The 17,528-nt window shown below is 44.7% G+C and overlaps 1 protein-coding gene across 11 annotated transcripts in view; it reads left to right on the forward strand.

Annotated features, from left to right (window-relative positions):
• The window catches only part of DLGAP1 (DLG associated protein 1), a 2,415,981-nt gene that overhangs the window by 2,263,912 nt on the left and 134,541 nt on the right, over window positions 1-17,528 (forward strand). For all 11 annotated transcript variants that reach the window (XM_069219941.1, XM_069219948.1, XM_069219940.1 and 8 more), the window contains one exon: window positions 14,586-15,010. In XM_069219941.1, the coding sequence (XP_069076042.1) occupies window positions 14,586-15,010 (425 nt within the window). The remainder of the gene's footprint in view (window positions 1-14,585; window positions 15,011-17,528) is intronic.

The raw sequence follows: 17,528 nt of genomic DNA on the forward strand, positions 1-17,528 counted from the left end.
GTATTCATTTAGGGTTGAATCCTTGGAAACAGTAGTGTTGCTGCGTTTCGGCCTGTATAACTTGTCGGCCTCATCCAAAGTTGCTTTAGCGTTTCTTTTCCTACTTTTTTTTTCTTTACGAATCTCTTACTATTTTTTTTTTTTTGGCTGAGTCTCTTTTACCACCTCCATATTTTCCTTACTCGTCTATTCCCTGTAACAAACCACTGTTGCGCTAGTAAAGGTGGACTGCTGTCTTGGTCATTAAGCAGGGCTGTAGTGTGTCATAGCATGCACTACTGAAAGAGAAGGTTGTCAGCCAAAACCATCCTCACCCCACAGCATGGGCAGATGTGTAAAAGCTTAGAGCCTGCCAAATGACTACGTCTCATGCCCCACAACAGAAGCCACTTTTACCACATTTAAATCTGGCTGCATCGGGGCGGGTTGGGGGTGCAGGGTGGGAGGTCAAGCCATAGCTAATTTTATATATGTAGTCTTGTACGTGTGTGTGTGTATGTGTGTATATGTGTGTGTGTGTGTATATATATATATATATATATATATATATATATACACACACACATATGTATAGGCACACATTCACAAAACTACGCAAAAAAATGGGACAAGACAGATATAAAAGTGAGAGTAATGTCTTTAGTCCATCTTTTATGTCAGACCTGTCCCGGTTTTTGCTCCTTAAAATCTGGTCACCCTAAATAGAGGTCCCCTTGAAGGGTGGGGGGCGGCCTTCTGCAGCAGGTGTCTGCGTTACCTCCCTGTCGTTGACCACTGCGAGCACACTCCTCTGGTGGCTGGCATCTGTGGAATCCTTACTTCCATCCTGCAGGGCATCACCAATGGCATTTCAATCGTTCAGCCTGGCTGAAGCTTTTAACAACAGCTTTATAACGCCATTTCCTGCGCATTAGCATGGGTTGAAATATTTAAAGGAAAAACACAATGGGGCATATTTATACTCCGTTTGCGCCGAAATTGCGTTGTTTTTTTTAACGCAATTTCGACGCAAAACTAACTCCATATTTATAGTTTGGCGTTAGATGCGTCTAGCGCCAAAGTCCATGGAGTTAGCGTCATTTTTTTGCGTGGACACCTACTTTGCGTTAATGATATGCAAGGTAGGCGTTCCCGTCTAAAAAATCGACTCCGAGGCATGTGCGTGGGATTTATACTCCCGGGCAAAAATCACGCCCGGGAGTGGGCGGGTCAAAAAAACCCGCATTAGCGCCGGATTTTAGCGCCTGGGTCAGGGCAGGCGTTAAGGGACCTGTGGGCTCAGAATGAGCCCAGAGGTGCCCTCCCCTGCCCCCAGGGACACCCCCTGTCACCCTTGCCCACCCCAGGAGGACACCCAAGGATGGAGGGACCCACCCCAGGGACATTAAGGTAAGTTCAGGTAAGTATTTTTTTTTATTTTTTTTTTGTGGCATAGGGGGGCCTGATTTGTGCCCCCCTACATGCCACTATGCCCAATGACCATGCCCAGGGGACAGAAGTCCCCTGGGCATGGCCATTGGGCAAGGGGGCATGACTCCTGTCTTTGCTAAGACAGGAGTCATTTCAATGGGGGATGGGCGTCGTAAAAAAATGGCGCAAATCGGGTTGTGGCGATTTTTTTGCCTCAGCCTGAGTTGCACCATTTCTGGACGCCCATACGCCATTTTCCCCCTACGCCGGCGCTGCCTGGTGTACGTCGTTTTTTTTAACGCACACCATACAGCGCCGGCGGCTAACGCCGGCTAACGTCATTCAATAAATACGGCGCCCGCATGGCGCTTCAGAATGGCGTTAGCCGGCGCTAATTTTTTTTACGCAAAACTTGGTTGGCGCAGTTTTGCGTCAAAAAGTATAAATATGGGCCAATGTGCTTAACATCAATGTATTTGCCGTTAAACCTCGACTATTGGTAACTGTTTCAGACTTTGCATTGGGGCAGGGACTGGGCCCGAGGATCCCTTTTAAAACACTGCTTGTTTCTCCTTTATAGGAGTGTTGTAGCTCACAGCACGTCTACACATCAAAAATATCAACACCCCGCGCACTGTCAAACCGAGCATCTCTGTGAGACGGGCTGTGCTCTTCCGGTACAGCTTTGGTTTTTATATCGCACTCTTCTTGCGAGGCCTAAAGAGCTTCTCTGCCTGGCCCGCTGCGTGATTTATGTAGTGCTTCACGTCCCTGGCGAGGCTATGAAGCGCTCTGCTTTGTATCGGATTTCTGGGCGCCCCTCGGAGATAGCACTGCAATTCATGTATTCACCCATTCGTTCATCCATTAATTCCTCCAGCTAAAATGTTCTAAATTCTGCAGACAGTCACGAAGACTTGGCCACCATTTAAACCCGAAATCCTTGGCAGTCTGCGCATGGCTGGGAGGTCTACAGAGAATGCCCCCGAACCCTCTTGCAAGGAGGGAGTTTCAAAAGAGGACTGCAGAAATGTTATAGTGGCCTGTTTTGATCGTTGGGGGATGCTTCATGCATTCCAGTCTAATATTTGGACGCAGAGACCCGGGGGTGAAGACGCCTAATGGATCCAACCCGAGAGTGGCTGACCTCTGTCCTCAGGGTCAGTATGTGAAGGGTCAGCCAGCGTTGGGCTGTCACTCTGCGAAGGGAAACAATGCGGAAGTGCTGGAGGGGCTTTTGAAGTGCAGCGCCCGCGGTCATGCATCACCTCGCCAGCAGCACCCAATGTTTTCGCAGTTGGAGCTCGGAGTTCATCTGGAAGCTTCTCAGAGTCACTGCAAATAGACGTCATCAGTTATCTGAAGAGAGATCCTATTTTCACCTCTACCAACCAAGACAAAGAGCTTGGTGGTCCAGAGCGGGGTGAAGGTGTGAACTCCTCCGGTTTCAGGGGAGGCGAGAACTTATTTATTTATTTATGCTGCATACAAATTGGGTGAAGTGTTGCAAGGTAGTAGAGGAGACAATGAACACTTATGAAACAACATACAAGAGCAAAGTATATCCTTTGTGACCAACGCAGAAGAATCATCACCCCCAAAAAAGAAAATAATTTAAAAAGGCTAAAAACAAAATCGAAACCCCAGCTTCAGTGTGTAAAGATTGTTTAATTTGTTTTGTATGGTTTAAATTGTGCTTGGCAGTTGGTTTAGGATTCATTTTTTGGGGTAGCAAGAGGAGGTGTGTGAAAAACATTTAGTGGTTTTAAATTGGGTCTTAGCTGCAGGGTTTTACAAGAACTGCTAAGTGTGTATTGGTGCCTTTGTGCCATAAACACATGGACAATGAATAACCATTTAAAGTTCAGTGCCTCAAAAGACAGAGACTATGACCTGCAGACAATGGCAAAGATACCAGTCTACTGCCCTATGGCCTAAGGAACTTGAGACCACTCCAACAACATCAAAAGAAGTTAGAAACCTAGGGGTAAACAATGGATTCTGGCCTATTATTGACACTACATGTTAACAAAATCACAAAGAGTGCCTCCTACACAATGAAAACACTATAACACATATTCTAAAACACCTTGCATACCAACATAAACTGTAACTCACCCTCACACACCCTCACACACATAATCTCCAAGCTTGACTATGCAGAACAAATACAACTCACTGAAAATGCAACTGCAAGACATCTCTGCCTTCACCCAAGAGAACATAGGACTTCAACCTGTAATCACTCCCCTTGCTACCTATAGCTACAAGCGCAATGTCCAAGGCAATCTGCATTGTCCATAGAGCCTCCCAAAGAAAAAGACTACAGTACCTACAAATTAAATCCAAGCAATACAAACAAAACAGAACACTGTGCTCCAGGCTTGTACCACTTATCATCACACACCCTTTCCATAAGAAATCCATTAGAGACACTGCTTTCTCATCACAAGCTGCCAAACTCTGGAACTCACTACCAGCAAGCAAAAGCATCCAGGAGCAAATACACTTCTGAAGACAGTTGATAAATATTTCTAAGATTACTACAGCACCCTACACCATGGCAACCGAGCCAAGAGAGACAGTCACACCGTAAAGCATAATCTTCAACTTACAACCTACAGAACAATCCAACCAGCAAACTGCTTTTGATATGCAGGTAAGCTAAAAAGGGCTGACCTATGGTTTGTCGTGGCATAATATAGTTATGTAATTTCACATATGTACGTTATACCTCTTATATTTGCAAATGACATATCTGCTATGAGAGTTGACCATCACCTGTAATGTACAGGAACAAAACAGACATCCTCACCTAATGAACAGGCATGGAATAACTTGAGTGATATGTCACAAACTGTTGGACACTTTGGAGCTCTTTAATGTAGGCCACCACAGCAAGTCCCAAATATCTATACATTCTAACCACTTCTTTGCATCTCACAATGACACTCCAAAGAATGAAGATAGTAAAATGCTCATCACAGCAGATCTCTCTACTTCTCTCTCCCTCCAACCGTGACATCTCAGCACCACAACTATACACAAAATCTAAGTTTGTACACCCCAGTGCAGTAAACACTTAAGCCCACTATATTGATAAGAAATACCATAAAGGGGCCTGCAGAGCTGTTCAAAGCTGCCAGCACACTGAAAAGCATTAAACTGTGCATCTATTTCTCACACCTCATCGTCCACCACACTGCTATGGGCAGCATCCCATAACACGATAGCCACACCCCATGATTCTTACTCACAACATGGAAAGACTACCAACATAGGATCACAAAACAAATATAGCACCCTTCCAAACACACACCTACATGGCGTAGCTTGCTAAACATGTAGATAAGCGGTTCAGGGCCACTCATAGGGGGAGAAGCACTATATAAATTATGCAATACAATACAATGCATATTTGCCATGTTTACAGAGGAACTTCCTACTTCATGAGAGGTTGTAGAAGGGGTTGGTGTCAGTTTGTTATGAGAGCAGACACAGTGATGTATTGTCAGTGTGTTAACTATTGTGAAGATACTTCAAAGGCAACATTAGTGAGATTCTATTTATTTCTTTTAGTTGGGGTTTTACTTACCATGAACTACTATGCTATAAGTGTTAACATGTAACTTGCAATTCTAACACAGCAAAACTAAATTCCTCTGTGTTGTAATTGTTATTAATTAAAGTTCTCTAACATGTGGTACGTTAATACTCAAGCAAAATCAATTTCATAAGAGTGTTTATGAAAAAGACTCCAAGTCGTGGCTTCTAATGCCTCCTCTGGCGGCAAACCTCGAGATGTATGAAACTGCACGCTAAAAACTGTAAATGTGGGAACCCAGAGAAATAGTCTTTTCCTTCGCTAGTCATGACCGCCCATCACTATTAATCTTTCGCCTGTCCTGTTAAGGCTCACATGATGCCCATGTTGCTGGGGTTGAAGTGTTTTAGCTAGAGGACTAATGAAGTCATGTCCCACATCTTCACAGTTTCAGACAGTCTTCTGGTAATAAATCCTGATATTATTGTTTGATTTGTATTTATTGTAGTGTTAAAGTGGAATTGTTACAAACAATTTCATACCTGCGATAGGTGGGTGGCCATTTTTACTTCCAACATGACCACCGCCATTTATGACAGGACTGCACTGTATCCCTTGATGCAGTGAGGTTGCGCTATAGTTTTTATCTTGTAAGTAGGTCGGACACAACAGCCTCCAGGGAATCAATGATGGAAATGAGTGAGGCACGGAGCAAGGTGGCGATGTCCATGTTTGAGCCCTCTCTGGATGCCGTCAGTGCACCCATCCTTTAGTGCTTGTTTATAAATCCATAGTACACACTTAACTCAGAGGACTCAGTAGGCCTCCTAAAGCCACCTCCTCTACAGTGGGATCTAGGCTTCCTGAAAGGGTGCTCCCATGATGTTCTGGGGCAATTCAGAATCATTGACCATATTCTGACAATCACCCATATACACACCAGTCACGAAAGCGCCTAATGCTGATGGCTGCATGATGTGGTGCAGCTGAGCCACTCAGTGTACAACTTGACATGGGCAGATGGTGATGTAGCAGATGTCTCCAAAGCGGAGATGCCTCCAAAGCAGAGTGGTCTGGAGGTTTCCTGTGAGGCATGCTCGATGGCCACAGACAGATGTACAAAGGCGGTGAGATTGAGCACGGAGACCACCAAATCCTGCTACCCACCTTCAAGTGTTAGGCTGCTCCCTCAATGCAGTCAGAGGGTGATGGTCCTATCAGTCTTGGATCAGAAGTGTCGCATCAGGGACTGAGATTCACAAGAGGCTGGGGTGTGGTCATTTAGCCTTGCATTCACAGAGGGAGGGCAGTGCCTCTTTGGTCCTTACCCTCTGCTTGCTGCAAGGAATCTGCTTCCTCTCCACCCATTCAGCGATGCCTTCTTGGACAGTCTGGAAAGTTATGCCATGTGCTGTGCAGAGCACGAAGCTGAAGAGTTGGCTAGTGAAATGCTGGAGTATAGAGAAATGAAATTATGTTAAACATTGGGTCTTTTTTCTTCTGCCAATTCTGGGAATCACCTTTCTGGGAAGTAGGCATGGCAAGCCTTACATACATTCCTATCAACTGTGGTCACCTTTCTAATGTTGCTGTTATAGTTTCCTAATGCAAGATGGTGAAAACCTTTTTCTGTGATGTCATTTCATATCTACTACAAATAGTTCATAGAGAAGTATGTGTTGCAACACTTTTGTATTCCTATTTTCCGTTGCATTCATCACCCTCCAAGATGGATTTAGTCTCTGATTTTTGTGCTCTTTTGTTGCAGCAGTATTGCTTATTGGATCCTGTCATCTGAAAGACTATACAATCAGTTCTTTCTGAACCCCATTTTAGGGTAGTGTTGTTGCCTTTTTTATTAACTCCTTACCATTCAGCATCAACAATCAAGAACTATAAATCGTTCCAAGAATGTTTATTCTGCCATTGGTTGTTTTTTCTCTTAACCCACCCCTTCTTATGGGGACACCTGACACTTTTCATCTGTATATTAAGTGTAGGATAGCTACTGAAAGGAGTAGCCCTTTCTTTGGGCAATCAAGAAAAACACAGAGATACTCTCCCAGCACCAGCATCCAGTTTCTTACAGGGAGAACAGCACCAGAAAGGACAGCACTCAAAATCTAGGTAGATAACCTCTCATCAGCAAAGCGAAAGTGGTGCGAATATGCATGCCTGCTCATTGGTCACTGGGGGCACTGAGGGCCTATGGATAGGCCTCTTGGTGGGACTCCACGGAGAAGCTCCTAACTCCTCCCCATTTGAGAATGCTATGATATTCCACAATGCCGGGATGGAATGTGCAATTTAGAATGTTGGTATGGAAGGAGTGGTCCTGAGGTCAACAGAGAGGTCATTCTAGAGCAGTGGGCCAGGTGGGTGTATTTTGTGGAAATTGGATGTAAGGCAAAGTGATTTTGGCACAGATGGGAGGGGAAGGTTAACAGAGCATAGTGACTGAGCTGGAGAGTTGTGGGAGAGTTGGGGGAGATTGAGTCAGCAAGCTAGGGAGGGTATAGGCCACGCATTTAATTGAAAACCACTTTGAGAAGCTTGAACCCTGCTTTGTAACTGATACATGGGCAACCAACCTGCCTGTCCCAGTTATGGGAGATGGAGTGATGGCATCAGAGATTATAAAGTACACAACTAACAAAACTCCACTATTTGGGCTGACTATTTTTGTATGGGCCTCGCCGTGTTTTCATACAGCTTTCGCCTCGTTTCACTAAAGGATAATCCATTGATTATTCTGTTGCTTTCAGAGGAAACCACGTGTGCACTGTGCATAAAACCTTTAACACAATAACCCAACTACTATAAAAGATTATTCATTTTCCTTGAAAGCACATTAAGCAGTTAAGAGCATATATTTAAAAGAATTCTAAAAAAGAATATTTATTTTCTTCTCCTAACTCATAGACTTGCATTCAAGCACACCCATCCATTTCATTCATGCTCTATGTATATCAACCCACAAAGCTGAAAAACCCTGAGGAGAAGCCCAGAAAATTATGTTTTGAAGAAAAAGGAATTCAAAGGGTGGAGGAGGGCAGGGCAGTTTCTAGAATGGCAAGAATCTGAAATGTAGATTTGCACAGAAGGATCTGAAATTGGCCTAATACAAGGGGAAGGAAACAATTAGGAAAGTGGTAAGAATTATTGTAATTTTGTTGATTTCTGAATGGAGGTGTGCGCAAAGTCCTTGGCAGACTAGTTAGATAGCGTTATAGTAGTGGGGACCTTATGGATGTAAAAATAAACTCATTGTACGGGTCAAGCAGCAGCATGTGCCATCAGGCACCAAGGAAATAACATTATAAGCGGCTACCCCTCCCACACACCCAACTCAGCATAAACTAACAAAAAAACACAGTTTTTCAAATATTTTGGAAATGCATTTCAAGAGCTTTGAATTGGACTTGCTTGGTAACAGGCAGGCAGCGAAGCTGACATCATTGGGGTGTTACTGGTTGATACGCTGGAACTTTCAGAATCAGGCGAGCCGCAGCATTTCGCACAATCTACAGTACATTCTCCCAAAACGTTAGGGTGGCATTTTTTTTTAAATCATAAGCATTTTGTTATGAAATACCAGCTTTTCATTTTTAGTCAAACACTAATATTTACTCCTGGCTGACATGACTTGATACAGATTATCTAATGTCACTGTGTCATATCACATGCCAGGGATGCCCACCTAGAGCCACATTACACATGGTGCCCCAGGTTACAACAGGTGTGTGTGTCTGTTGTCAAAACCCTCAGAGCAATATGTAATTGTAGAACAGGCCACAGATACAGTCCCTTTAGTAATATGAATTGCACCGGTGGAAGATGTACATCAGAGCAATCACAAGGGGCATTCAGTCGTTTGCATTAGAGTGTGGACACAGGCAAATGTGGAAACTCTTTTCAGTTGCATCTGCACACATATTAAAGATGCAATAGCAAAGAAGCTGCCAAAAAACTTGACACACTATCAGTGCACTTCCTGTTTTGCTCAGTGTGATGGATGTGCCCAGAGGTGGGTCCCCTGCTCACTGTGCCATAGGACCCAAGCTGCACCCTACTTATGAGGTCCAAATAGGCTAACCACAGTCTGGGTATACTTGTGCTTCTGGTCAGAAGGGGCCTGGGCATGGTAGACTTTATTACAGAATGGCCAAGGTAAATTTGTATATGTCTGCTTCCTGTATCAAGTGTCAAGGTGGGCAATAAAGGTTGGACTGGATTGTGGTCCAGAATAATTGCATGGGGCTGAGATTAATCCAAGCAATCAGCACATCACTTTTTTGTTTTCCACATTGAGGGGAGGTGTACACACAGTGAGGGAGGTGTACACACAGTGCACCCCCCGAAGGTGTTCCCTGGGAGGGGATCATAGGTGGCACAGGAGCCTCTAAGGCATTCCTTTGAAGATGGTCGCAGTAACACACTGTCCCCATCTACTGTAGGGAGTTCCCATTCTCCTCCTTCAATCTGAGGCAGTCTGACTCCAGTCAGAGCCATACTGCATATCCCTAATACCCATCACACAAACAGAAACATGCAGATACAGACACGCTCACACTGAGAGACACTCCACCTTCCACTGGTGAATGGCACCTTCAGAGCGCTCTTCTCTTCGGAAGACTACTCCATGGGCCTGTTCGTTCAACGCCTTGGTGCCTAGGAAGGTGGTTTGCCTGCGCCTCAGCTCTAACAGTGTTTAATAGAACTGTGCACACCAGCACAGGCAGAAAGTAATAGCCTGAACAGGACATTTTTAAAAACTGACCCACTAGTATTCTTTCACTCCGCATATTATGCCCTGTAACAAATACAGGGCCTTTTTCTGCAACTCTGTTTCAAACCAAGATTGCCGTGTGTGTCTGGGATAGTAAGTAAACTTTCTAACTGTTTTAACTGATTGTGTTCTGAATAGCTGTACAGTTTTCTAAATGCCCTTACAGTTCTATTGTATTGTATTGTGCTGTTATTTAAATAGCATTTTGCATGGCCTTTGTGTGCCCTAAATCGCTTTCGGATTCTGCAGTATATACTCCGTGTATATCATTTGTATAGTAGTTAATTTCCTAGAGAGGTTACTAGAGCGTTCGGACTTACATTGAGTTCCTGGGCTGCAATCGGGGCATGGTTTAAGGGTATTGGCAGTGCTTAATTTGACCCGGTGGTTCAAGCAGGGGGGCACCGGCATTTACTTCTGAGGGCCGGCTCTTATTTTTCCGCATCGGATATTTACAGAGCAGAAGACCGTGAAAAACATACAGATCAGAAAAATGGAGGAAGAGAAAGAAGCCAAACCCGTCTAAGAGAAACACAACAGGAGCCTGCAAGAGTGAGATAAAGGAGCAGGGAGTATATGGTAGTTAATTAAAGAGCCACAAAGTGGTTTTAAGACTACCAGTCTTGGTATTCTGGCACTGAGAGCTTCTAAGCAGAGTTTTGGGCACCAGCACTATTTCTTTTCTCAAATTAAGCATTCGGTATTGGTTGCAGATAGATCTACTTGGGTGCACTGCATATGGTTTGTTGATAGGTAAATATGTAGAGTGAACTTAACGGTATCAGCATAATGTTTGTGCAGTAGAGTAAAGACAGAAGCAGCCATGCATGAGGTACTTAGCAGTAAGAGTAGTGATTATAATATTAGTGATGCTGTTTAGAGTGTTATTTTGTTCAGTTGGTTAAACCAATTATTCAGCTGCGGGTGACTTTGGGAGTAAATACCAAATCCTCCAAGAGTTTCGACAAATCCAGTGGTGTTCTTAGCAAAGCACTCTGTAACATTAATAACTAAAGAATTAGGGGATTTTTTACAAGCCCTTGGGCTCGCCTCTGCGTCTCTTTTTCCCATATAAAAAGTGATGCAACGACGGCGCAAGAAGCCTGTAACTAAGTCCCATAGTCTTTTTTTCTATGTAGTCCATGGTGGCATAACCAGGTTCCACTTACTGCACTGGTGGTTCGTACAGTGTCATCAGATTGCTTTTAGCAATATCATTCGTTTGAGGGGTTGAATTTTATTTTAAGACAAAGCCATGCTTTTATTGCTTTTCTGACTTTGAGATGGTTGTTCATTGTCCTTATTATCCTGTATAAGGTATTCCATGGTTCGCATGGTTGCAATTAGAACAAACTACCACCTTTCTGGGGTTTTTCCTGAAAGGCAGAATGGTTACTTGTGGTGCAGATCTTGATCTGAGGTTTCCCTTCTGGCTGTAGAATATGGATTTTGGTCTTAGAAAATTTGCTTCAGTGCCTCGGATTGTATTGTAGGCTTTGACAGATATTCTTCTTACAACAAATAGCAAGGGATGGGCCATAGGTAACAAGGATCATGTGGTGACATCTACCCAGTATAAGGTCTTGCCTGGCATCAGTATTATGTACTTTAAATCTGAGTTTGTTAATTAGCATTTTATAAACCCAATATATAGTTCTTGGCTTAATTTAGACGTGACAGTACAGGAGCAGCTGAGGTTTGTTACCCTGTGAGGCTCGCACAAGTAGGGAGATATCAGTCATAGAGTTTCATGATGTTGAAGGAGCTTTTCATCACATTGTTGGCCTGACTTTCAAGTGAGAGTCTGGAATGTGTTCACACCCAGTTTATTTGCTCCTGTTGAGGAGGTGGGGGGAGATCCAATTTTGAATGATCGTGCTTTTGTTGGGTCACAGGGGGTCATTCTGACCTTGGCGGTCCATGACCGCCATGGTGGAGTGCGGCGGAAGCACCGCCAACGTGCTGGCGGTGCTTCCTGGGCGATTCTGACCGCGGCGGTAAAGCCGCGGTCGGAAAAGGGGAGCCGGCAGTTTCCCGCCGGTTTCCCGCTGGCCCAGGGAACCAGCCATGGCGGCGCTGCTTGCAGCACCGCCATGGGGATTCCGACCCCCTTACCGCCAGCCTGTTTCTGGCGGTGTCCACCACCGGAACCAGGATGGCGGGAACGGGTGCCGTGGGGCCCCTGGGGGCCCCTGCACTGCCCATGCCACTGGCATGGGCAATGCAGGGGCCCCCTAACAGGGCCCCACAAAGATTTTCACTGTCTGCTTAGCAGACAGTGAAAATCACGACGGGTGCCACTGCACCAGTCGCACCCCTTCAACTCCCCGGCTCGATCCGAGCCGGCTTCATTGTTGAAGGGGCTGTCCCGCTGGGCCGGCCGGCGGTCTTCTGGCGGTCGCCCGCCGGCCCAGCGGGAAAGCCGGAATGACCGCCGCGGTCTTTTGACCGCGGTGCGGTCTTTCGGCAGGAACCGCTTGGCGGGCGGCGACCGCCGCGGTCAGAATGACCGCCACAGTGTTTCTATAATCCACAAGTAGTTGTTTCTCGCTTTTATATAGACTTAGTGTGAGATGATTTTAAGCATCCAAGTATCAATGGCCTTATGACATTCTGGTAATCTGTCCGGGTGTCCCTTGTTTGGATTGTTTTTCCTATTTAAGTGTAATCTGGGTGCCACTGGCATAGCTGTAGTAAAATATTTTAAGGGGTTTATTAGTTTAGGCTGTAGAGTCAGGCGTGGATCAAAATGAAAAGTAGCAGCTATTGTTCCTACTTAGTGTATGAATGGTAATGATAGCAACAGAGGTAGTTACTCATTCTGTGTACTTTCCTTGGGTTAGTACTGTTTCTAGTTTGCTACGCTGCCTTGTATTGTTTAGTTTGGTCCTTTAAGAAATAGTTGGTGGTTTGCAGTGTCAGAAACTGCTGAGTGGTTCACTGGTAGTGGTAGAGAGACTGTCAGAATCCTTAGTGTTCTTGAGATCATCTAAAATAGCGAGAAGTGCTGATTCAGTGCCTCTTCCTGGTCTGAATCCTATCTGTTGGTCATAAAGAAATAGGTTTTTCTATCTGAATTTTGACAGCTGGATGAATGCTGTTATTAAAATAAGTTTATCTATAAATTATGATTTAAATACAGATCTGTATTTTATTGAATCTCTGAGTCCATTCATTGCTTTTTCAGGATTGAACTAATATAAGATGCTGTTAGCTTGCTCGATACTTCTCCTGGTAATCATAATTCTGAATGTCTCATTATGACCAGCATAGTTGTAGAAGCAGCCTTGAGTATGTATGGTGTACAAGGGTCAGTGTGGTAGCCAATGCTACTGATTTGCCTAATTAGGTCATTTGTTCTTATATGGATGGCTATACATAGTTTTGAGTAAATGTTGTATTGGTCGTGATCTGTCCTAATTGATAGTGTTATGTTACTAGTGTCTGTTTTCGTTCAGGAGTAGGCTTCAGGAGTTTTATTTTGTTTACACAACTCCCCAGCAATTGATTTGCAGAGTTTTTTGGAGCGATTGGTGTGGCTGTGCATCCAGTCTGGTTGTTGAAATTCATAGATTCATTTGTGTAATTCTGTGGTTGAGTTGGTAGCACTTGAAACTGTTGGAAAAGTGAGTTTTATTGGCTATTTTAAAAGGTACCTTAGAGTTTCTGTATTGTCTCAGTGTTACTTTTTTATCATCTTGATTATGTGTTTTTCTCCACTGTAGTTTGAGCATACTTGTTTGCTTTTCAGGCTGAGCATAGCAGCGCGCAAGCACTGCTTTTCTGACATGTTGGTATCTATGTGGGCTTTTAACCACAATCACTCGTTCATGGGTTTGACTTTCAAAAATCCTTTGATGACATTGGTGAATGCTTTACGTTTGTCCAGCCTTGGGGCAGTTTTCTTACCGCCTTTGGGACCGATCCTGTTAATTGCACATTTGCCCGTATGTTTGACTGCGAGCCAACTTCTTTTTCCTTTTCTGTCTCTCCTTCCCGTTCATGCTCATGGCGGCAGTGGTGCTTTGAATTGACTTGATTATGTCAACCATTTTACTTTTCACTTTCAACTTATGTGGCAAGAAAAGTCCAGTTAGGAATTTACAACACTAATAGCTCTATCTCTAGCAAACGCGAGGCCCATTGCATTGCAAATGCTTGTTTGTTCATTTGTATCTGAATAGAGCCAACCTACTTTCTGGCCTCGTTCCCTTTGCTTTGAAACTCTAACAGGAAGTTCTTTACTGAAGACCCCAGTCAGCAATGGTGGAACTGGTTTACAAGTAACAGTGCAGCATCAGGATGAGTCTACTTTTTTGTGTTTCTTTGTCCTAAGACCTTAGCCAGGTTTGCTTCTCAAATACTCAGCCTGTGATCTGACCTCTTGTAATACTGTTCCCATGTCAAATGCATATTTTCTGTATGAGCTTCACTCATTCAGGTGTAAATTAAATTTAATTGGAACCTTGCCGTTTTGAGTACGATGCAGTGCTTTAAATGGGCCGGTACTGTCTCCACCCAACTACCAGTACTTTTTTATTTTGAGCGGTTGAGTACCTGCACTTCTCAAGAAAAAGGTAGTACTTTTCATTGGACAGTACTTGCACTTCTCAGAATCAAGCAGGTACTCTGATACAGAGTACCAGCACTTCTATTTTTCCATTTCAAGCACTGGTACCACGGAATCATTATTGTTGATTAGCAGTTATTTGTCATCGAGGCACCTTTGTTTCTTCGTTGCTCAAGTTAAAAACTCTATGGTTTCTCTGGCATAAATTGATAATTGCAAGTCTTTCTCTGCAGAACCCATTCTCAATACCTTCTCCTTTTCATTTGTCAAAGGTTTCGCAGGTTGACGCGATCGAACAGCGTCACTGCAGCTGTGCAAGCAAACATGGAGCGCCGCGAGCAGTTTGCCAGCCCGGTGGATTCATTTGACAGAGACAATCTATACTGTGGCCAAGTGTCGAGACAGCTCTCGCGGGATGGCAGCTCTTCCACGGTTAGCATCCAGGGATCAGGGAACCACTATCACGCCTGCGCAGTGGATGATGACTTTGACGCAGATTTTGACCCTTCCATTTTGCCCCCTCCGGACCCATGGATTGACTCCATTACCGAGGATCCACTGGAGGCCGTTCAGAGGTCTGTGTGCCACAGAGACGGGCACTGGTTTCTAAAACTTCTGCAGGCAGAAAAAGATCGCATGGAAGGCTGGTGTCAACAGATGGAGCGGGAAGAACAGGAAAACCACCTGCCTGATGACAGTAAGTCCCATGACCAACAGGCTAGGCAATACATTATGATGTTTGGTTTTAGTAATGAATAATCAATATTTGTAGTTGTATCTACCAGTTTTAGGAAGCAATTTGCTAATCTGTGGTCACTGTGAAGAAGCATAGCCTTTAAAATGTTGATAATGATGGTGCGGAGACTGATACATGATCTCAGGGATACCTCTGGAAAGTGGGTAGGAATGGGACTGAGGCAGATGCACATCAAGACGTTGCCCGTGGAAAGTCGGAGCAGTATTTCAGGGCAAGCTAGAAAAAAAGGTTTATTTTTGAGAATTCATGAAGTCATTAAATCAGCCAGAGGAGAGGAAATGGGAAGAACAGGAGAAGAAATTAGAGGTACCAAGGCCCAGATTTAAGAGGGCCCTGCGTCATTGTAAGGCCACATTAGCGTCATTCTTTTTACGCTAATGTGGCGTTAGCAGCCCCAGAATGCTGCGCCATATTTACAAAGTGGCGCAATGCGTGCATTGTGCCACTTTGTAACACTTTGCCCCACATTATGCCTGCGCCAGGCATTATGTATGCAAAAGGCGCGTTCCCCCATTGGGGGGGGGGGGGGGTGCAAAAAAATGGCTCAAGGAAATCAAAGTGATTTCCTTGCGTCATTTTTTTCAGCACTTTTAACATCTGCTCAGCACTCCACTCGTTTAAATTGCCATCTGAGTGCTTTGCAGGATTAGTGTCAACATTTTTTATGCTAATCCTGCAAAGCACCGGACTAGCATAAAAAACTGTGATGTTAGTCCCCTAACTACCACCCTTGTGTGCCATATTTTAAATATGGCGCACACATGGTGGCCTTAGGGGGGAGCAAGAACAGTGGCAATGGACTAGGTGCAGCGCCACTTTTCATAAATGTGCCCCCAAGTCTTTAAGTGGGGCTGTTTCCTCAGGGTTTCAGACCCAGCAGAAGCGAAAAATGAACCTTGTAAATGGTGCCTGTCGGCCACCATATTAATATACCTCATTTTACAGGAAAACACGGATTGATTTCCGAACAATGTCTGTAAAAACCCTTATGATAATTTATATCAATGATTTACTTTCTTTTTATAATTCACATTTTACTTAATGTTGCATTCCCTAAAAGTGTTGCTTTTTCCAACAGACTGTGGGGGTCATTCCTAGGTGACGGAGGAAGCACCGCCAACAGGCTGGCGGTGCTTCCAGGGGCATTCTGACCGCAGCGGTAAAGCCGCGGTCAGAAAAGGGAAGCCGGCGGTTTCCCGCCGGCTTCCCGCTGCCCCAGGGAATCCTCCACGGTGGCGCTGCAAGCAGCGCTGCCATGGGGATTCCGACCCCCTTCCCGCCAGCCTGGTTCTGGCGGTTTTCACCGCCAGAACCTGGCTGGCGGGAACGGGTGTCGTGGGGCCCCCTAACAGGGCCCCACATAGATTTTCAGTGTCTGGGTGGCAGACACTGAAAATCGCGACGGGTGCAACTGCACCCGTCGCACCCCTTCCACTCCGCCGGCTCCATTCGGAGCCGGCATCCTCGTGGAAGGGGGTTTCCCGCTGGCCGGGCGGGCGGCATTCTGGCGGTCGCCCGCCAGCCCAGCGGGAAACTCAGAATGACCGCCGCGGTCTTTTGACCGCGGTACGGTCTTCTGGCGGTTCCCACTTGGCGGGCGGCGACCGCCGCCCACCAATCTATGAATGACCCCCTGTGTTTCTTTAAGTATTTTAGTGCAGCTAATTACTCTTGAACAGTGCCAGATTAAACCCGGTGGAGGCCCTTAGGCAGTCGAAATTTCACCCCCCTCGCAAATTATCTTCTAATACGCTTTTCATTTTACCAACCAACAATTTTAATAAAGCAATTTTACTACACAAAAGTAAACATTACACGTACGTAGTTTGCACCGAGTTTTTTGACAGAAGATGAGATTCTAATAGACAAACTGTTATGTGAACACAATATCTATGGTTTATTTACTTTAAGTTGTTAATGAGTACCTTATATTAGTACAGTATTTTCTCTAAAAAGTCTTTAATGTAAATGTTTTGTTTCTTTGAGTTGATTCATTTTTTTCTATCTGTTGGAAACAATTTAAGAAAGCATAGATTGTAATTTTCTTTCAAGATCCAATCAATATTATTTTGATTCATTGTTGTGGGGCCCCGAAAAGGAGAGGGGGCCATAGGCCGGTGCCTACTTTGCCTGTTTGGTAATCCGGCACTGCTCTTAAATAGTGACTACTGAGAACTGAGTCACCTCCAGATGACTGAAGGTCCTGTTTGTGGGACGGTATTTATAATGGGCTATGATGGAGAGCTCTGGGGTTGAAGCTGAGGGCAGTGCAAGTTTCACAGTGGTTGTTAGTGAGCGCTAAACATATGCTTATACAACCCTTTGCCTCATACACCCCTTGGCCTCTCTGGAGAGTGCACAGAGCAATAGCCATGTACGCCAACGGTAACTGAATTTATATCTAAAAAGGTAAATAGCTGTTGAAATATTGGCAGAGCAAAGTAAAATGCAGTGCTTA

This window comes from Pleurodeles waltl, chromosome 2_2 (assembly GCF_031143425.1).
Source record: "Pleurodeles waltl isolate 20211129_DDA chromosome 2_2, aPleWal1.hap1.20221129, whole genome shotgun sequence".
Lineage (NCBI taxonomy): Eukaryota > Metazoa > Chordata > Amphibia > Caudata > Salamandridae > Pleurodeles > Pleurodeles waltl.